The 21,419-nt window shown below is 46.0% G+C and overlaps 1 protein-coding gene across 4 annotated transcripts; it reads right to left on the reverse strand.

The window, feature by feature from the left end:
- Positions 1-473: 473 nt before the first annotated feature.
- Positions 474-21,345, reverse strand: MORF4L1 (mortality factor 4 like 1). Of its 4 annotated transcripts, XM_062642722.1 has the most exons (14): positions 21,202-21,344; positions 18,314-18,360; positions 16,902-16,969; positions 15,044-15,109; positions 14,536-14,622; positions 13,918-13,998; positions 11,338-11,400; positions 6,178-6,203; positions 5,498-5,586; positions 5,113-5,214; positions 4,200-4,288; positions 3,247-3,419; positions 2,820-2,904; positions 474-1,132 (listed from the first exon to the last, which is right to left on the reverse strand). In XM_062642722.1, exons 1-14 carry the CDS (start codon positions 21,239-21,241, stop codon positions 1,048-1,050), a joined length of 1,101 nt encoding a protein of 366 aa, XP_062498706.1. In that variant the 5' UTR covers positions 21,242-21,344; the 3' UTR covers positions 474-1,047. The 4 variants fall into 4 exon arrangements, with proteins under 4 accessions (XP_062498706.1, XP_062498707.1, XP_062498708.1 ...); XM_062642723.1 differs by lacking the exon at positions 11,338-11,400 and having other exon boundaries at positions 21,202-21,345; XM_062642724.1 differs by lacking the exon at positions 15,044-15,109.
- Between the last annotated feature and the right edge of the window lie 74 nt (positions 21,346-21,419).

Raw genomic sequence — 21,419 nt, forward strand, 5'->3', positions numbered from 1 at the left:
GCCCACGGCAGTCACGCCCCCAACAGCAGCTCCAGGCCCTCGGTGTCAGCAGCAGCTCAGGCTGCTCATGGCCGTGCCGTTACCTCCTTTTGCCACAGCCCTCGCAGCGCTGCCAAGACAAGAACCAGGAGTACAGGGAATGGCAACAGCTCCAGACCAGCGCTGAACGGGCAGCCTGAGCAGTGCCAGTCACAGTGACCCCCGCAGGCCTCCAGCTTTCCACAGGAGATGCCACCACGCAGATAGAATAGAATGGGAAAGCAACCGACAGATCACTACTTATGGACTATAGAGTGATTCCTGAGAACCCCCTGAACCCACTGGAGCTGGGTGCGTGGCTTCAGCTCCTGCTCCTCTGAATCAGAACAGCAGCTCCAGGGTAGCACTGCAGAGCTTTCTGCCCCACTCAGCGCACGGATCACACGTGCTGGGTCACTGCCACAAGGGCTAAATGATGCAAACACAACTGTCCAAGATTTGAGACTAAAAAAGTTTATTTGAAGGTCTGTAAAACAGCTTCTGTGAAAGAGCAACGTTCCCAAGACACGACAATGAGAATTCATTTTCCTATTGTTAGAATATAAAAAGTCACAGTCCTTCAACTACCTAAATCAAAGCACACGTTTATGGACCAGACACTTCACTTCCAACACTGAGAAAGTAAATGGGTTTGAAGTCAGATGAATCCATAGCAGCAGCACTGGCTGACACGAGGGTGGTGAAATCCCCCTGGGTCTGAGTCTGGGTTAGTGAAGCAAACCTTCCCCTCAGCACAGACCTACGAGCACGGCAGAGCTCACACAATGAGGTTCACAACGCATCCTTTGTACATCCCACGGAGGCAAACACCAGCAGCGAGCCAGAAACACCAGAGAGCTCCTGTTAACTCCCAGCTTCGGGGCAAGAGGTCTGGAGACCCTGCACAGGCCAGCTCCATTTGACACACACCACTTTATTCACTTGACGTCTACATAATCTGTGCAAGAGGAGGGTGAAGGAGGAGATGTGGAAGTGGGCAGTGGCAGGGACCGGGGTGTCGCTGCGGCATTATACGGCTTTCCGGTGGTACTCGGGAGGAGCCACTTCATAGTCACTGGCACTGAAGAGGGCAGAGGAATTCTTGGCCAAATACCTATGGAACAGAATAAAGAGCTGAAATGACCTCCTTGCCTCAAGTCTCTGCTGTTCAGCACCACGTCCGGCGTCTGCTGAGACCACAAACCATTTCCAGAGTACAAACCTAACGGGTTTTGACCAAGGAATCAGCTGCAGAAAACACATGAAGATTTGACAGCTCCTGCCAAAACCTCAATCCCAAACAAGCTGTCAAACAGCCCTGTGAGCACAGAGGGGGCATGATCAACAGCGTCAAACAGCTCACGTTTGAGGTCAGTCAGCTGCTGTACCAAGAGTTCACTTACTCCTGCTTGTACTCAGGGGGATGGGACACGGACTTGGGCACCCTGAAGTCCTGTCTGCACAAAGAGGGAGCCTGAATGGCTGAACGAGGCCGGCCAGAGCAAACCGAGGGCCAGCAGCAGCAGACAGGCGTGATGGGAGCCCATTCCTGCTCACTGAATGCATCTTTAAGGTCCTTTCCAACCCAGACCATTCTGTAGCTCAGGGGTTTCTGGTCACCAGCTTCATGCTTCTGTGAAGCTCTTGAGCACCTGTGTTTACTGCCCCAAAAGACAACGATTACCCCCGACTCTGGGACCACCTCTATGCAGGTTTGCCCTGTGCTCAGGCTGTCCCAGTCCACCTCTGCTCTGGAGCCACCTCTGCTTTATTGAGTGGTTTCTGTATCAGCTTCCAACAGCTTACCTGGTCCATTGCTGTTCTATTTACAAGTCAATGTTGCCAAACACTGTAAGTGGGCAACCACAAAGCCTTGGATGGAAACTCAGAGCATCTCCGCATGACATAATCACACATGGAAGTTTATGGCTTTAGTAAACTTGAGCAGGATCTGCCAGGACAGCAAAGGCAAAAGGCTGCACTGCTGCCAGGAGCTGGCACACGGCTCAGCAGTGCTGTACCACAGCCCTGCCCCTCATACACATGTAGATACATTGCAAAAGCACCATGAGGTTCCAACAGCGTGGAACACACGTGTGGGACACGGTGTGACACTTCAGGCACTAAACTCGGGTTTAATTCCAGCTCCAATCTCCCATTCAGGAAACACCTCCAGGTGAACTGAGCAGCACTGACCCCACAGACCCTGAGAGCAGCGAGGAAACCTTCCATCACTCGCCTGAAATCAGCTCGCTGATGATTTGGTTTAGAAGGCTTTCACATTAAATCTTGTATTAACATTTAGGGTGGAGTTTTCATCCTAAATATAACAGGTCTGCAGCACCACAGGGTGCTGAAGCTACAGGCACCGTCTGCCCCAGAAATAACCTTCGTAAGGCTCATCAGTTTCTAACATTTGCCCAAGTGTTCTTGAGCAACTGCTGGGTAATTTAACAGTTTGCTGTAACTGTCAGCTGCTTTTTACAGCAGCTACAAGTAAATGGTGAAGCATTTCTTTTGAAACAAGTAACAGGCTGGGACAGTTTAAAAGTGCAGCCTAATAGATACATAAACACGCATTAAGTAGTAATAACCTCAGTGTAACTGCAGAGGAATTAAAACTGCTCCTAACAGGGCATGGTACAGCAGCCTGAGAAAGCTGAGCTGAAATCCTAAGGGAAGGCCCCACACACAGGCCCAGGATTATGTATGTGGTGTGCACACTGAAAACAGGCCACATTACAACAGCCTGTGCCTACTGAGCAACTTCCTTCTTGCTGGAAGCTTGTCCAAGTACTTACTTTAAGAAGTCATGCAGATAGTTTAAGAGCAAAGCCAGACTCTTCTCATCCAGAGGAGTGTAAGCAAGCATAGCACCAATTCGTACTGTGTCAAAAGAAGTAGCACTCGTTAGTCACGAACAACAGCATCACAAGGATTTGAGTACAGGCCACAACCTTGCAGTTTGCATATAAAAGCAGCCCAGGAATCTATTCCAACATATACAAGCTCACTCAAAATCACAAGACTGCTGGAAATCCATTTCCATTCCAAAGCCCTGAATGGCTCTGGACATTTTGGGTACACGGAGCAAGGAAAATGAAACCAGAGGCTTCTCAGTGACCTGTTAAATGTCTGCAGCTCACACCCACTGAGGCTCACAATGGCAAAAGGAAGTGTCTGGATACTTGTGGCTGCTGCTCTTCAGTCCCCGGAGGTGCTACTCACCAAACAACCTCAGGAGGTGAGGGGCCCCATACACTTGAGACATGGGAGCATCTGGGTGATCTGCCAGGATTTCAGCATACTGGGGCCTCTCAAACTTGTAGAGGAGCTGAGTTCCCAGCATGACGTTGAAGTACTCCTTAATTCCAGCCACAACTTCGTTGACAGCATACTCCCTGGGCAAGAGAGAAAACACTGCAAGGAACCGCACAGGAATTAGCAGTGACTGCAGGGCTGAGGAGTACAACCCGCACTCCACCCTGCAAACAAATTCGGAACAGACACTAGGACAATGGGATAAAAGAACATTCAAGCACCCTGACAAGGCAGTAATGAGCTTCCTCTTGCATGGAAGAGGACAGCTTCACACTTCTAGTTTGTCCCCCTTTAGAGAGGAAAGCTTCCTTCAGGAATAACCGCCCCTTGCTTGCTGTCAGGACTGCTGGATAATTACAAACAAGATCTTCAAAGCTATCACTCAAAGCAATTAGCTTTGCCCAGCTGATTGTGTTAAGAGTCATTGGCTACCTCCCTGTCCCCCACCCCTCTACCTCGATGAGAGTCCACTCATACAGAAACACGTTGTCATCTGCTTGGTAGCTCTTCAGAGGAGTCTGCCCAGCTTGCACACAGCGAGTGCTGCCGAGCGGGTGCTCACCCACCATGGGAAGCCAGAGCTCAAATGAATGGGTGGAAAACTACTCACTGCCTTGTATCAGCTTCCTTTAGGAAAAGGCTTAGGGAAAGTGGGGGAAGCAGAAATAACGCCCAGAAAGCAGCATGCATTCCTGAATTGCCTCACAGACTTCTACAATCCATATTCCAAACGCAAGGTGATGGAGAAGCTGGACGTGGGGCTGGGACGTGTTTAACAACCTTCCTGTATTTTCCATGAAACACAGGCCCAACCACAGCAGCAGAACAAGTATTTAAGGTTTGAATGAGCCACTGCTTACTTGTTATCAGTGTTTCCTCGCGATTTCTTGTAGTTTGCATAATCCTCTAAAATGGAGTCCACATTCTTCTTGGCAGGAAGATAGAAGAGCTACAAAGGCAGGAAAACAGAACAAACAATGGTCTAATTTATGCAGATATTTGTATCTGCAAGCTAAATTTAAGCAGATTAAGGATGAACTTGCTTATCTACACAGGACTTGAATCAAGTTTTCCTGTGTCTGGGATCGCAAGAATGGAGACAGTACCTGGGAGCAGCAGTAAGTTAGAGCACGCAATTGCAGTCTAGCAAGCAATGAAAACCAGTATTGTTTTCTATGCTTCTTGCCAATTTTAGTAGTGGTTTCACAAGTAATGATTAATACATTTTATGTTCATGAAAGTGGTTTATAAGCTTAAAACAGAAAGCAAAGTTTAATTTACTCTCTCAGGAAGCTATACATGGATCCAGCCTGGCAGAAGCTGACTCACTTTGCTAAGTGACAACTTGCTGTCAGAGCTGTGGAACAACTCAAGGTACTTGTAGAACTTGGCAGGGAGTGACAGGTAAATAAGGCAGAAAGGAGCTGAAGTAAAAGTGGCACCACACGTGATGCGCCTACAGCCCAATCCTCCACCAGCTCAGTAAACTGCTCAAAACATTCCAGTGGCCAAGCATGCATAGACTGCACACAATTAAAGCTTAAATAAGTTAAATGATTTGCCTTTCCAGCTTGAGCTTGATTAGACCAAGCCTATTCCACATGCAACTCTGGGGGGCCACAGTCCTACTCACAGGTGACCTTTGGTTAAAACCCAGCTGGCGTGGAGCTGCCATGCAAAGCCACGAGGCTGCTGTCAAACTGTACAAGAGCTCTCCCTACACTGCACTTGAAGAGGGGATGAAACTCTAGCTCTGCTCTTCTGCCACATTACCTGCTTCTGCCTGGTGATCAGGTCCCAGTCATCCACCAGCCACGGCTTCAGCTCTTCTGGGATTTTCACCTTCACTTCAACTCTGTTCATAAATGTCTCCTCCTGAAAACAAGTGAAGCCAGACGAATCACGGTCAGACACCTGCCCAAGCTTGGAGTCACCCCTATTCCCTGTTCTCACAGCTGAAACATGCAACTGGTCTGTGGAATTCCTGCAGTCATTCCTGTAGGCTCCACAGGGAACAAGGAAATGGCTTAGATTTTTCAAGGCCACTTGGGAACCTTAGTCCTGCAAGCTGCAGCACTCCACGCTGCAGGATGTAATACTGCTGTCTTTCTGAGCAAAGCAAGCTTCCAGCTACCCTGTGAGAATGAGGGATACCTACACTTTCAACGGTTGGATCTACTCGAGCCCTCTTCTTCCTCGGAGGCTGAGGAGTCTCACTGGTACTGCTCCCCTCTCCAATGCCTGGAGCTGTACAGAACACACACATGACACTGCTGAAGGAACCAGGCAAGTCAGTAAGAAACACCAGTAAAGATTTAGAGGAAGGATTTAAAAGCAAGACTCAGATATCTCTCAGGTCACATCTTCACTTGTTTTAAGTATTAGCTGTGTTCTGGCAGTGCCACTCATTTGTGACAGTTTAAATTGCTGTCTTCACACTTATCTGAAGATGGAGGTTTCTGCACTAACACCAAACCAATGTCACCATCTGCAGTGCTCTTGGGAAGAGTTTTTGGAGCCAGCAGCTCAGCTTTGCAGATGTTTCACGTCTCCACCTCAGTAAGAAAACATAAATTTGACTTGTGAAATTATTTCAACAGATCCATGGCTTTTTTAATCTTTGCTTTTAGTCTGCAAGAGCACTGGACCAAAGAGTTTGTGTACAAACCAGGAAAGGATGCACTCCTCCTGGCCAAGAGGAAGAGACAACTCAAGTCCAGGAGGAACAACACAAGGTGTAAGTAAGTAAACTTAGCTGGAATAAGACCTTAAACCTGCCTCAGGCAAGAATCCTTCCCTAAGGATATCCACTCCCATACAGAAGAAAGCCATACTTACTTTTCTGTTTGTTCTTTTTTGTTTTCCTGCAAGAAGAACACAAATTATTGCAAATATAGAGATAATGGTACTTAAAAGAATCAAGAGAATAAAGCCAAAAAAAAACATCCACTAAGTGCAGAACAATGAGCGATGCTCAGTGGCCTACAGGGTATTCAGATAAAAGCAACTGAAAAATGTCAGCTCTGACTTAGCATCACAGTTCTGACACTACAGGATTTCTCATGTACCAGGGCTGGAACTCACCTGGTTTTGGGGAATCACTAAATGTAAACCTATACCCCCCCAGAAGATAGGCCAGGAACACCTGAGGATTTAAAACCAGTACTGACACTTTGCAAGCAACATCTACAGATGGTTCCTGCTTCCCAAGGGCTCTTGGCAAACCGCACCAGATCTGTAGGTGGCTTCTTTCTGTGTTGCAGGGATCACTCAGGGCCAAGTGCTGGGAATCGTCAGATAAATCTCGAGGCAACTGAATTAGCTTCCAGTGAAGCACTGAAAACACCCCACGCAGTTTGCCTGCTACAGCAGCAGAGGGAAGTTTAACTAGAACTCTCAGAGTTATGGGCAGGAAGGTTACGATTCCATCACCAGCTCTCAGGGGAGGCCACAATTACACTTGCCACTTGTTAGGAACATTTGGAACAACACTAAATAGCCTTTTCTTCCAAATGCTTCTCTCAGCAGCTACTGTTTGAAATTCACACACTCCCCACTCTCTAAAGTCTACCCTCAGCCTTTGCTTTTATTCTAAACTAAAAGCTGTACTTCCAAAACCTGAAGGACACCTGAAATACAATGCACACAACATGCAGATATTCAGGTAGGTCAGAAGTATCAATGACCAAATTAAGCTGTCCTATAACAGGTATTTTTGTTGTTACCTGAATTTTGTATATATACTATCCAGAACGTTTTCATTCAGAGGACTACTACTCATCATGTTTCAATCTGCTCATTATTAACAGGAGTCCAGTTAAACCTCTTGCAGACTGCGTGGATAAAACTCTTTACCAGAGCAAGATTATTTCCTTGGAAATTCACCATTATCTCAAGTGACTTCTGTATCCAGGCTTTGAACTGGGTCAGGAAGTAGGCAGAGTTTCTAGGAAGGTCTGCAGATAGCAAGTGTCAGACTTTTTTCAAGCTTCAAGTCAAACAAGCATTAATTAGGCTTAAACTGTGGGCAGAATAAAGACCACTCCTCTTCAGGAAGAAGGAACAATTGCCAAGTTAAGTCACTGATAATGGACTTGTGTATTGAAGAGAAAGTTTTTTCTTCCAAACCTAAACAAGAAGGAACAGGCAGTTCTTTCCAGAAGTGAAATCACAAGGTAAAAATGTCAAGCATTAGTCTAGAAGCACTGTCTTAAACTGGAACAGACAGGCTATATAAAGTACCTAAAGAACTACTGCAATTAAGATAGTAAACCACATCTACGTTACTGGAGCACAAAGTCTATCGCAATCCATTCTAGGCAGTTGCTTGTGCACTCCCACCTCATTCCTTACATCTCAAGTCATATGCCTCTGCTTCAAGTCAAAGCAGCCATCTGTCTGCAAAGTCTAGAATACAGAGTTAGGAAACAAGCAGAAAGAGCTACGGTTAGAGAGAAAACATCAGCATGTGGCAGGCTCCTGCCTGTACAGCAGGCTGCCTGGAACAACACCCGCACGAGGTGAAGGCTGCTGTGTGCACAGCACCAGAGGCACGGCAGGAAAACATGCAGCATCTGTATCTTGGAGGCTATAGACAGCCTATAGACTGACAGAGCTGCAGCCTGACATGAGCAGCGCATGTCAGATAACTAGAGCCCATTAATCACACCAGCAGACTCTTACTGGAGACATACAGCTGAAGAGCACCATGCACATTCCTCATGATGGCAGATAATGCCTTCCTGCAAGAACAAATGGAATGCAGGTCCTGAAGTGACACAAGATGAAGCATACCGAGGATAGGTTACAACACATCCTTTTGTGCCCTTTCACAATCACATCACAAACAGCAAGCCTGATACTGCTGCACAGAAGAGGCATCAAGCTGTCACTGACTTCTCAGCCCAGCTCAGCTGCTGTTCTTCATCCACAGTTCTCCTCTGACTGGCATTTTCCCCCACAGACTGGCAACTAAAAAGCAGCATGGGAAGTTTCAAGAAAGCTTCTGTGGAGTGTTAAAAGACTGAGCAGAGGAGCAAGGATCTCACACTTCAAACGTGAGGGGTGCATCCCACTGCAGCCAGACGTCACCTCCTCAAAGCAGGGCACTAGCAATCAGCTCTGGCAAGAGCTACTCCAGCTCTCCTCAAGGGTTTTATTTCAGCAGGGCAAGACACAGCTCTAACAAGAATATTCAAGTGGTAGGGATCAACATGTGAGGCTGAATTAGAAAGCCAAAAATAACTGAACTACTGACATCTGAAATGGTGCAGAAACAAGAGAAGCAGTAGAAACCAAAGAGTGCTACAGTTCACAGAACAGCTCACAACAGTGAAATCCCGAGTATCAAACGGGTCAGGGTTAGGGAAGGAAAATAAGCAGCCCATGCCACAAGAGCATAACACTGAAATTCCAATCTCAGCATCCAAACCAGGACTGTGTTCATGATCAAATGGCGAGAGTGAGGAGGCTGCCAGGGAAGACAACATAGAGAAGACTGCACCTCACCCTTCTGCAGATCAGAGGAAAGATAAACATATCTGTCACAGAACCTCAGGTACCACCTCAGGAAGCCAGATGACCTGAAGGTCCTTTCCAACCCTAACCATTCTGTGAGTCTATAGGAGAGTGAGTGTTAACGCTCAGAGCTCTAAACTGAAGTGTCTGAAGTGTCTCCTGAGAGGTGTCTTGGGAACTGTCTGCAGGAAATAAACCCAGCTTTGAAAACAATACAGCACAGACAAATGACACCAGGGACAAACCCCAAGACTTTGGAAGGTTTACTTACTCCACAATAGGTAGGAGTCCATGAGCAGGCAGATAAACATGTTGTGGACCATAACAAGTATTTTACTCTGCCAAAATCCATGCACCTTTTAAAGGGAACTGGAGGCCTGTTAGAACCTCCCTGCAACAGCTGGTTTAGTCTGAGCACCAGAGGATGAAGGTAGCTGTCACTCGGTGTCTGGCATTTGAGTTCAACAGTGCCAGAAAAAGGAGATTAGGCACCAGTTTGCTGATAGAGCAAACTAAGCTATATGAAATCAGAAAGCCTCTCCTAATAGGAGGTGTATGGTATTAAAAAGTATATTAAAAGTGTGAAAGAAGTCCGCTGTAAAAAAGCACAGTATCAGCTGCTATTGCTCAAACAGCTTGGTCACTGCCTTAGCTGTGAGAAGCAAGATTCCTATGAAGATTCAATTAAACACTAGTAGCAAAAGGATAAAAACCAGAGCCAGGATTACATACACACGTCTCCTGTGCCTCATCAGGAACCTACCTGTAGAAGCCACACAGTAAAATGAGGAAGACGTAAAGAGAACAAAGAATAGCTGGCAGTGTACAACAGCTTCTATGCCAGGAGCAAGCAGGCAGACAAGAGCTTTCTCAAGGTGACAACTGGGCAGGAAAGAGAGGGGAAATGTGCTAGAGGTGATGCTCAAAGAACTAATCAATCTTTCCTCAAGATAGATGAAAGACCAAAACCCAAAGCAGCAGGCATTAAAGAGGCAGGAGGAGTCATCTTTCCTCTCCTCTGCAACACAGCACTGAATTAAAATGAGAACATGCTGTGACAAGATGATAGGATGCCAGAAGTCCAAAGGGTTCAGCAACTAATAGATAAATGTAACACAGTCCTACAAAAGGTTATTAAACCCATCACATGGCTACAGCCTCCAGCTCTGAAGTCCCTTAATTACAGGCTGCTAGAAGCAAGAAGAGTATATAGGGAAGAGCACCATTCCAGACGTGACTCACTTGGTTATCCCTAAGTACGTGTTACTGGTGGCCATTAGAGAGCAGAAGAGGTGTGGAAAATCTCCAGCTTGAGCTGCTGTCGTTTTGTTACAGCCCCAGACAACTGGCACGGAGGCAGCGTTCATATGCTGCTTGACATTTGGAGGACTTGAAGTAGCTTGTGAGAGCTACTGGCTGTGCCAGAGACAGCAGAGGATGCCACGAGACGTGCAGCAAGAGCATATGCTTTTGAGAAATACGTTCAGATGAAGAACAGGACTTCTGTTACAAGAAAACGCAGAAACTCCCAAGCGGAGATGCTGTTTTGAGAGCATCTCGGACGAGACTGCTTGCAGATAGATCATTTAAAAACAGATGCTGTTCTCACGTTTGGTATTCAGTGCCATTATCTTCCCTCCGGAACACTCTCAGTTGCCCTTCTTATTTGCCAAGCACCCATTAACTCTGATTGTGTACTGGTTTTGGTAATTTAATCACAGTAAGCCCATGAAAGGAAGCAGAAACTCTTAGACGCTGGAATTCAGCAGAGCTACATGTGGAAGTCTGGATAAGCCAGTAGCTGTAGGGTTGTATTTCATTTTCAGCCACCCGCTATAACCATACAGAAGTTTTCTCTATGATAGCTTTTGGTTATCCTAAGATGAAGAGCTATTTAAAAAACACAGGTACACAACCTGCATTTGCATATTTGTTTGTTCCAATCTTGCTTACAAACCTCAAAAGCCTCTGAACAGACTCCAGCCAACAATAAAAACACAGCACGTTAAGGAGCAAGTTCACACCTCATAGTTCTAACACTGTCCTGTAGCAGCCTCGCTCCAAGACTTCCAGAGGACTGTGTTGTTTGTCACTGATTTCCACAGAAGCAGAAACCAGGCAGCAGTGAGCATGCAGAGCAATGCAATGTTCTAGAACAAGCCAGTTTCCAAATCTGAAGTCAGTTGTCCTCACTTTTTAAAGAGTGGACACACTGAATGCATTTGACTCCTCATGTTGTACCCTACCCCAACTGAAAAGGCAGACATTTCAGAGAGACTGAAGTCTGGTAGTCCATACTGGCTTAAAAAACCAACACAAAACCACCCCAAACAACACACTGCAGTACTTATCATTAACCGCTACCAAAGCTTACATTATTACAACTTAGGACTTTAAGAGTCTCTAAAAGAAATCTATGAAAGGAAGGAGATCTGGATTTCAGGATGAAAATCCTGGTTTGACAATCCATCCTTAACTCACCGCGTCGAGATTGTAGGGGTCTCCAAACAGCAAACTGTGTGCGCTCCATCTCGTCTGAAAAATCTAGGCACAATGGGGTTGAGTTAAGGAAAGAATGTCAGACCTTGTGTTTAGCCTTAAAGAGAATCTATTTAGGATTCAAAAATTTACCTTTTTAGCAGCATACTATAGTCTTACTGAACATTCCTGGAGGATAAGTTGTGCTTAGATTGCTAGTTCCTTTCCACTACTAGTTGGCTATCTGAAGAGAGTTTCAACCTCTAAGTTACCTTCCCTTTTGCTCCATCCTCCAAGAATGCTACAAAAGGTAAATTTTGAGGCCTAAATAGAATAGTTGCAGGACCAGTTTCTCCCCCTCCCCACCACCAGTACTTTATATATCTACAACGCCCTTAGATTTACAACAAGAGAACAATCCACAAGTTTTACTCAGGAACTGGATTTTGAGATTCCTCAGAAGCCATCTTGCCTTTAGCTGTAGCAGGACATAAGCACCAGTAGTTTGATCAATAATACATCAGTACCTCAGCCCTGCATCATGCTAGGGTAAGTCAAAGTATTTCCTCTCCCTCAGCCTTCAAATAGAGAAGAAAAATAGGGAGACTTCATGGAAAGCATCACAGGTCTAATTTAGAAGGATACACTGGATGCTGGTAATGGCTAGAGACTAGGAGCAAGATCAGTGCAACAAGCGTATGGGACCCTGTCATAAATAACTTTCCCAACACCAGACTGCTGTTCTAATGACAGGAATTTTCCTTCTTCTCCTTTGCAACTCTGAAAACCCACCATCAAGGAATTAACTTTTCCAATTAACAGGAAACAGAAGTTTCAGAGAATTAACTTATTGTCTGGTTTGCTGTGCTGGAAGCTCAGGATAGTGATGACAGCAAAAAAGCAAAGCCACTCCCTTTCCCCAACTGGTTTCAACCAGAGAGTAAAGACAGACCTGGCAACATGCTTTCAAGCTTTATAGTCACACAGAGGCTTAAGTCCAAGTCATTTTTGGTGTGTGGGTCTCCCTTGGATGCCACATTATTAGGTGTGGTTGAGGAGATGAAGCCAACTTTGATTCCAAGCACAGGTTAACATTTACTCAGCCAGAGAGTAACTCATCCCACTGCAATCGGTCTGAACTACCAAGATGACTAAAGCTGGCAGTGTAGGGAACTCAGTCCTGAAGTTACTGTCAGGATGCTCTCTGTAATGCAAACTGTAGACATTTACAACTGAGTCATCACTAATGTGTCAAAGTTACACATGAAATTAATCCTACGCCCACTGACTAAAATGCAGACAGCTCAGGTGCAGCAACCCCTTAAGCAGCCAAATTAGCAACAGTCATAATTTAGATCTATTTCAATTAGATTTTAATGACATTCATTAGGAACTGCCTAAACAGGCATTTGTTATGTTTTTTTTCAGCCTCAAAGCCAAAGGGGTCAGTAGGTGCCTGTGCTGAGGGAGCACCCCAAACTGGTGGTGGTAAAGCACCTCAGCACCCACAGTGACAGACCACAGGGGAGCATGCACACAGCATTGCAGCCAGATCCATCACTCCTCATTCCAGGATCAAGAGCCAATTTCCAGCCTTGCCCAGGCTGCCAATAATGCCAATGTGAAATCTGCATTCAGGATCTAGAGCAAAAACATGTTTCTGTACCTACTACCAGATCAAACATACACATTTCAGAGCATGAAGCTGCCCATAAATGAGACATGAAATCTGAGGCTGCTGCCAAATGCTCTTCATGAGAACTGATGTCATTTCAGCAGCTTCCTCATGAAGACTAGAATCATAAATGAAGTCAGCAGGTTAGAACATCACAATAGTAATGATGATGATGATGAACATCACTAAGTGAAGTACTACCCAAATAGAAGAGTTTCATGGCACATGAGTACAGTAGAGCTGTACTGATTGTATGAGACTCTACACATCACACCATAGAAGCCTACTCTGAAAAACAAAAAGGATGGAATGAAAGAAATCTGACAGTCACATCCTGAGATCCCTTTTTCTAAGGAGTGTCTGAGCTTGCTTCTGGTCTCTTAAGATTCCAAACCATTTTTAATAGCACATGGGTTTAGTTTTGTCAAAACCAGCAAAATCAAGACTCTTGCAATGCAGTTTGAACAACTGCACAGTAAGAAGGCAAGGCATTAAGGATTTTATGCCAAACTGCTCGCGCAGCCTGGAAGAACTGTAATGTTCTCTATAGAAAGTGATTTCACTGAGATACACGAGTCTTATGAGGACTCACCACTTTGAGTGCCAGTTCACTAACTTAAGAGGAACAGAGTGCAAAAAAGCAGTGTTAGTGTCTACTCAGTCCCTTCATTCAGCATTGAAGAGTGCACAACCTAAGAAGAGAGTTTCCATAAAGTAATTCAACAAAGGCCTTTTGATATCACAAAAGTGAGACACGGCTTTTGTATGAGTTGTGTCTGAAGCAATGTAGTTCAGCCTGCAGACCCATTCTAAAAATCCCCTCTTTAAAGATCAATAGTAAAACTGGCAGGTAAAAGTTTGGAGGGGGTTTTGGCTTTGGGGGGTTTTATAAAACAAAAGCTTCTTACACTTCAACATTTTTCTGCTGCAGCCCAGAAGTCTTCTTCCCCGGAGCAGCACCTCTCATCTTCCCCTCTGCATATTGTTCCCTTTAAAAAGAATTAATCCATAAATCAAACTTTAATGGGAAAAGAAGCTTTTTCTCTCCCCTCAAAGGAAACCAGGTCATGCAAAACATTTAGAGAATGTGTAGTAAATGGATTTGTGAAACAGTGTGTCATGAGCAGGAACAAATTCAGTTCATTATCAGAAAGATTTAGGCTTCTTCATACAATACTTGGCAGTGTGAACAGCCATTTCCTCCCACTCCCACCATCCTCATTCTGAATCATGTGGAAGCAGCACAGTGCTGCTGAAAACATCAACCAAGCTCTCAATTAAAGCGTTTCTATTATAGAAACACAAATTAGCGTTCATAAAAATCAAAGTACTTATAGGTGTCCTGAAGCTGATCAGAGCACCTCTGTGGGCCAAAGCATCTCAACAGCAGATGAACATAGGAACACCTTTTGAAAGTGTTTTGTTTCATTTCTAAACTCACTAACTTCCCTTGATATATACTTGTTGGATTGAAGCTCTATAAAAAAACCTTACTTACTGCCAAGGACTTCTAAAAACATACTCACTGATTGGCCTTTTGAAGTTCTTTTTGTTTCTGCAGATTGGTATCCACGTATTTGAGCACTCTGCTTTCTGGAACCCATTCATCCCAGCTGAAATAAGAATCCAGAAATCAAACCATCATTCAAAACCATGACACAATTGCATTCTACACGCAACAGTCAAGTAAAAGCTTCACAGAACTGGAGGCTGAACTCTGCTTTGGTGTCAGGTCATGAACTGGCACAACTGGAAGTGTAAGTTACCAAACACATTCCCCACTGACTGCAGCTGTAACATTTTCTAGGGAAGTGGGACCCTCAGTCATTTCCAAAGTTTCCCAAAGTTGAAGGATGGGCAATTTAGGAGGGAGGGGAATGTCCTTCATTTAAAAGAAGCATCTCAGGAAAGAAAAAAAATAACCTACACTTACTAAACGATGGGACACCTGTAGCCATAACTATATTAGAAAGCAAGTTTCCTTTAACTAGTCCAACATTTTATAGGTTAACAAATTCAGCAATAATATCTTACTGTAAGAAGAAGAGTTCTGATTTCTGTCTGTGAAGGAAACCAAGATGGCATGAATATTTGAAGAATCTGAAGTGAACGATTTAAGAGAACAGGTGTTGGGGAAATTGCCATTAGGAGCAAGAATTCCACTTGACAAAGAGTGGATCATCTAAGCAATCTGCAAACTTATTTCAAATAGAACACATTAAAAGTGGCCAAGTTAATCTGAAGGATGCAAACTAAACCTTACACCTGAAAAGTTCTGTGTCATTTTCATTTCATGGCAACAACTCTGTCTTGGAATATCAAGGTGGGAAAACCAATATTACTACAGGAGTACAAGGTCTCCAGGAGCATTAAGGCAAGAGAAGCTTAGCATCCAAGAGTTACAGAGAACCCCCCATCCAGCTGTACCCCTCTAAGACTATGTGCTTAGGATAGTGCTCTAGTTAGATATTTAAACTACTTATCTTACTCCTGCCTGTACAGCTGCACGGGACCTTCAAAAGAAGTGCTATATAACTGCAGCACATTATCTGTACAATGAAGAAACTCTTTGGGATCCTAACTGTTGATATTGCAAAAAAAACTATTAAGTCAAGCAATTAACAAGTAACAAAGGACCATAATTACAGGAACCAAAGGTAAGGAGTCACACTGCCCCAGCTGTCTGATCGTGCAGCAATGCCACTTTTAATGCAGTTAATTGGAAGCTTGAAGGCAAATAAAGTCCAACAGTGCAAGCAAGGAAAGCAGGAATCACGGCATCACTTACAGCACCCTCCATCAGAGGGGAACAGGGGAGGAAGGATCCCATTTATGCTGCCTCACTGACAGACAGCAGCCTCCAGAAGAACCAATTACACTTCCTGGAACTGTAGGTGTTTACAGCAAAACATTTATCTGCTGGCAGGGTGTGCGGGTGCATCTGAACAAGTTACACACTAAAACATGAAGTTCAGCTTTTAGTCATGTCAGTGAGATCGAGACACCAGTGACTGAGAGTCCTGACTGGAGTCTGCAGCACTGAAATGAAACAAACCCAAAGAGGGAGCTGTTCTCTGAAAGACTTGTACAGTCTGAAGAGCTGAAGCTTTTAATTACTAAGAAAAACAGCTCCATTTTGCCTAAATTCAAAACCTCATGGCAGAACAGAATTTAAATGAAAGAAAAAAACACAAGTACATAAATGAAACAAGCTCATGAAAGGGTTCACATTTAGTCTGGGCTCAACATTTACTTCATGGAGACACATTTATTCAGCAATCTCTCACCTAGAATTCTACCATTTTGCAAAGGGGGAAAATATCTTTACCTTCGCATGAGAGGCAAGAACTGAAACACAGACTAAACCTGCTCCTGTGAAGGGCTAAACCAGGGAGCCTTCCCCACTCTGAATACAGCCTTCTCTAACGCATGTTCCTCCAAACCTTTGCTGCCAGAAGTGATGTAAGAGTAAAGCACACTGTGTATCTGAGCAGAGAGTTTTGCTCCACCTCAGCAGGGACTGTCTCTCGTACGACACATAACAGGGGAGTTTTTGCACCAGCTATTTCTGCCAGGGGGAATTACAGTGGGTATTTTCAAACTAGAACAAACAGACTGCTATACTAAAGCATTCCCAGCACTCTCCTGATGCCCTGAGCTGGTTTGTCTCTACAAGCAAAGCTCTGGAGGAAATGGTTAGTTAGACAATGTTTTCTTTGTGTTGCTATAAATCACTGGCTGATGCATAAAACCATCTAGGTCTATTTCAGAAACAAACTCCTAACAGCAGGGACACAGCAGGGCTCATCCATCAAGCTTGTGTTCCAACTGACAAAGCTTCATTTTCCCATAAAGGAAATTAACTACTGCTTTCATTTTATGCAATACTTACTTTTTATTCCAACCACTGTAATGGATAAAGTATTTCACTTGCTTGTCCTTTATGGCAACCTTTACACACTGGAACAGAGAAGAAAGTTCAGTCAATACCAAAGAGAACAGAGAGATCTGAATGAGTTTTGCTTTTTCAGCTTCCAGGGTTCAAGCATGCAAAGATTTCCATGCAACTGACTGAAATACCAGCAGTTATTTCCCAGCCAAAAGTAAGTTCTCTACCACAGGTTACTGCCTGGCTACAAATATGGAAGGGCTGGGTGGGCACAAGAGCAACTGCTCAGCTGTCCAAAGGAACACCCTCATTCACAAGAAGGATCAGAGACCCCTGAGGAAGACCAGAAGAGTAAACAAGCCACTTCCCCTGTGCTACCCCCAGTTAGCCCAAAGCCATTCACTAGAGAGCTAGCTCACATGCAGGCCCCTACCTCACAGGCAGGTAAGCTGGCTGAAGTAGAGGAGTCTTCAAAAGTAAAACAAATGATATGGATCTCTACAGCCACAGAGAGAACATTGTTTTCAGTAGAAAGAGTTGCAGTAGACCCACAGAACGGTTTGAGCCGGAAAGGACCTTAGAGATCATCCAGCTCCAACCCCTGCCATGGGCAGGGACACCTTCCACTAGAGCAGGTAGCTCCAAGCCCCATCCAGCCTGGCCTTGAACACTGCCAGGGATGGAGCAGTCACAACTTCCTTGAGCAGCCTATTCCAACCACAGTAAAGAATTTCTTCCCTATATCTAACCTAAATCTCTCCTGTTTAAGTCTGAACTCATTGCCCTTTGTTCTAATTTGAAGGGCCCCGACTTCCTCACCCTGTCTCCATACGGGAGGTGCTCCAGCACCTGATCATCCTTGTGGTGTCCTCTGGACTTGCTACAACAGCTCCATGTCCTTATGTTAAGGATACCAGAACTGCGCACAGTGCTGCAAGTGGGGTCTCAGAGAGCAAAGGGACACAATCACCTCCTCTGACCTGCTGGTCTCTGTTCTTCTGATGCAGCCCAGGACACAGCTGGCTTACCTTCTGCGCTGTGGTCCCATGTGAAGCCCACTCATTGTACTCAGTCATCTACACTTCTGAGGAAGCTCAAACTGCAGCTTATTAGCTCAGGCATTAGCACCAGTGTCACATCCTATGAGCACAAATGCTTTCCCGTGTTCTGGGAGCACAGGTTTAGAGGATGTTCAGCACACAAGCCCACCCAGCCTTTAGTAGTTCACCAGAATAACTGCATAGTAGCACTGGGTTTTCTGAAATAACACAGAGCTCCAGGATTTAAAACCTGTTTTCTACATTACCAGGTTTTCATTCATTTTAGTTTCAGTCCTTAATCCAATCTAGTGAGGTATTCCTTATTCTCTTGTTGAGCACTGAGAACCACCTGCAGCAGCAAGCGAGCACACATACCTTTGCTTCATAAAGGAGAGGTCCATGAAAACAAAGCACCCGTTCACCTGAAAGAAAGTTGCAGACAAACATCTTAGAACACCACCAAGGTGCCATTTCTGTAAAACACATCAGGTACAACACAGCATGAATCCAGCATCAACCTGGACATTCAAAGGCAGGTATTGATCTGAGAAGCTGATTCACTCTCATGCAAGAGAGGATCAGAGCTCTGGTGAAGACCTGGCACAGGGTGCCCAGAGAAGCTGTGGCTGCCCCATCCCTGGCAGTGCTCAAGCGCCGGGCTGGACACAGGCACCTGGAACAACCTGCTCCAGTGGAAGGTGTCCCTGCCTGTGGCAGGGGTTGGAACTCCCAACCCAACCCATTCTGTGATTCTATTAAGTGTCCTTAGTGCTCCTTTTCCTGCAGGAAGTTCACCACCTGGTATTTCTAGTTCAGCAAGTCAGGAAGAGAGACCCTGACATTGTTCCTCCATCCGATGTGTGCGACAGAATGCCAGCTTTGTGCAACAGCAAGAAAAAAACGTTCACTTTGTGGTTTTTAAGTGGGAAGAGATTGTTCTTCAGTCTGTTTTTTTTTCTCCTTAATGGCAAGGTCTTATTGTGTGGTTACGTTGTGGGAATTTGAATGTACTTAACACAGGATATCTGAGTACAGATGTTTCCTTCTGGAAAGCTGCAGTGCCTCATTTTCAGAGGGATAGGCTGCATAATACGCTGCCCAGGACACTGTGGACAGAAGAGCCGTGGCAGTCACCATGAGCAGAACACACATGCAGGTACTTATCAGGAAGGCAGCCTTCAGAAGAGTCCATCTAACCAGTGACAGAACCCTGCATGCCCTCTTCCTTGTGGGAAGCTCAGGAACAACAAGGATAGAGGAAGGACCAGTTCTTGGGCTATAGGTTTAAAACTACCCTCCACTGAGAGACACTCGCTCTGCAAATAGAAATTGAATGCCCTTTACCAATGAAGCCTTCCCACTGATGTCAGGCTAACTACCACCTTCAGAACAGACCAGAATGCACTGAATTCTCATCAGAAGATGACGAAAACTGCCTTAAGCAACTCAGAATTAAATCTGACAGCTGAGACTCTTCTATTTGCTTAAAAAAAAAGAAAGAAGTTGGTGTCAAGCTGCAGAACACTTCAAGTACTTACAGCTCCCAGCTCAGCTGCACCAATGCTGATCTCACTTTTCATGCCTACATAAAAGCATCAGACCCTTCATTTCAAGGGGTACTTGTACCTCCAGCTTGACAGTTAGGTTTTCCTGGCTCTTACAGGTTTCCACAACAAATTCAGTCCCCTCCTCACCCTTTGCTTCGTGAAAAAAGCCAACAGAGACAACTTCAAAGTCTACCTCCTGCTCCCTCATGTGCATTTAGCTACAAAATCTGCAATTAAAATCATTTCCATTGGTCATGTTGCAACCAATGGACAATAAAGCATTTCAGTTTCAGGCCTGCAGGAAGATTTATCCACAACACTTTTCTCCCTCTTAATGTTGCATTTGAAATCACAAACACATTTACAGCATGGAAAAACACCTAAAAACACCTTCTGTACCAAATTTAGTTTGCTCACATTCCTACAGCTGTGAGCATAATTTCAGCCTGGATTTTTACTCAGGTTTCATTTCTGCAGCTCACTTAATTGCACATTTATTATTATAATGTGAATCATACATTAGAATCTTGATTATTTCTGCAGGTTAACAATTCCATTGGCATTACTGCGTGGCACGGAATGCTGACGCAGGACCGAACACATCCCCTTGCCAGCAGCCACGAAGCACACACAGGGACAGCGTTGTTCCAGCTGCCCAGCGCGGCCAACTTCCAGTGGTGCTGCTGCAAACTGTGCTTTTAAAGACAAATCACACCCGTGTGGGAAGCCCTGCTTGGAAACCAGAGTGAGGGCTGGGCAGAGGAGAAAGGAGGATGTTGGTTTCTATTTACCATTCTCTATCATTTTCTTTTACATGGAGTACTATCGATCACAATGATTACCTAAAATCCACAATGTTTGCAAAATAAGTCTCCTAAAAAGCATAATTCCAAGCCTTATTCACCTAAAAACTTGCAATAATCTGCTGCCTTGTTGCAAATATGGATTCCATCGTAACCTGCAGTCCAAATGCTGCTCCCATGAATCCTCCTGCATGAGGATCCATCACTGAGCTCTCTTGCAAGGAAGGTTAAACAGTAACCACGTTTGATGCTCAATAAGATAAAAAATAGGCAGATTTGGGAGATTTCTGCAGCTTTAACGCCAATGAATGCCTACGGCTGCAGGAAAACGGTGCCTATTTAGAATAACAGGGGATAGGAAGGCCCCACCTCTTCTCGGTCGGGCAGAGGCACAGGAAGGCAGACAAAGACCGCAGGAATTCGTTCCTTCCCCACGTATTCTCTCGTTGTCAGCGCTGCGCAGCAGAGCCAACCCCGCACCGCGCTCCGCGCTGAGGAGCCACAGAGCCCGGCTGAGGCCGCGGGCACTGCGAGCCGGAGCTCTGCATCCCCTCGGCTCGCCATAAAGGGAAGGCCCGAGGGCAGAGCCGCCTCCCGCCCGGCCCGCACCGGAGCCGGCGGCCTGCGCGGAGCCTCCTCCGCCACAGCGGCCCCGCAGCGCGGCACAGGCCGAGCCGCGGCGGGTTCACCGGGCGTTCCCCACCATCAGCCCCTTCCCTTTGTTTCCTCCCGGCGCACCCACCCCGGCCAGGACCGGCGGCAGCGGGGGCCCGCCGGCATTAACAGCGGGCGCGGAGCGGGACCCGCCGGGCTCCGGGCGCGCCGCCCCCTCAGGGACGCGGACCCCACAACCTCCCTCCCGCCCGCCCCTCAGGCCTCCTTCCCCGCGCCCCAGCCCGCCCCCCGCACTCACCCTCCTGGAATTTGGGCTTGGGGTCCTGCTTGGGCGCCATTTATAAGTGCCTCTGCCTCCTCCCGCCCCCTCCCCGCGGGGGCCTCACCACCTCCGCCGCGATCGGCGCGGCCGGCCCCGGCCCCGCCCGCGCCGCGCAGCCGCGCTGCTCCCGCCGCTCCCCCGCGGCATGACGGGGCTTGGAGTCTGCGGCGGGGAGCGGCGCGCCCGCGGCCGCA

The sequence above is a fragment of the Pezoporus occidentalis genome, unplaced genomic scaffold (genome assembly GCF_034315485.1).
Source record: "Pezoporus occidentalis ecotype Australia unplaced genomic scaffold, CSIRO_AGI_Poc_V1 ctg72, whole genome shotgun sequence".
Taxonomy (NCBI): domain Eukaryota; kingdom Metazoa; phylum Chordata; class Aves; order Psittaciformes; family Psittacidae; genus Pezoporus; species Pezoporus occidentalis.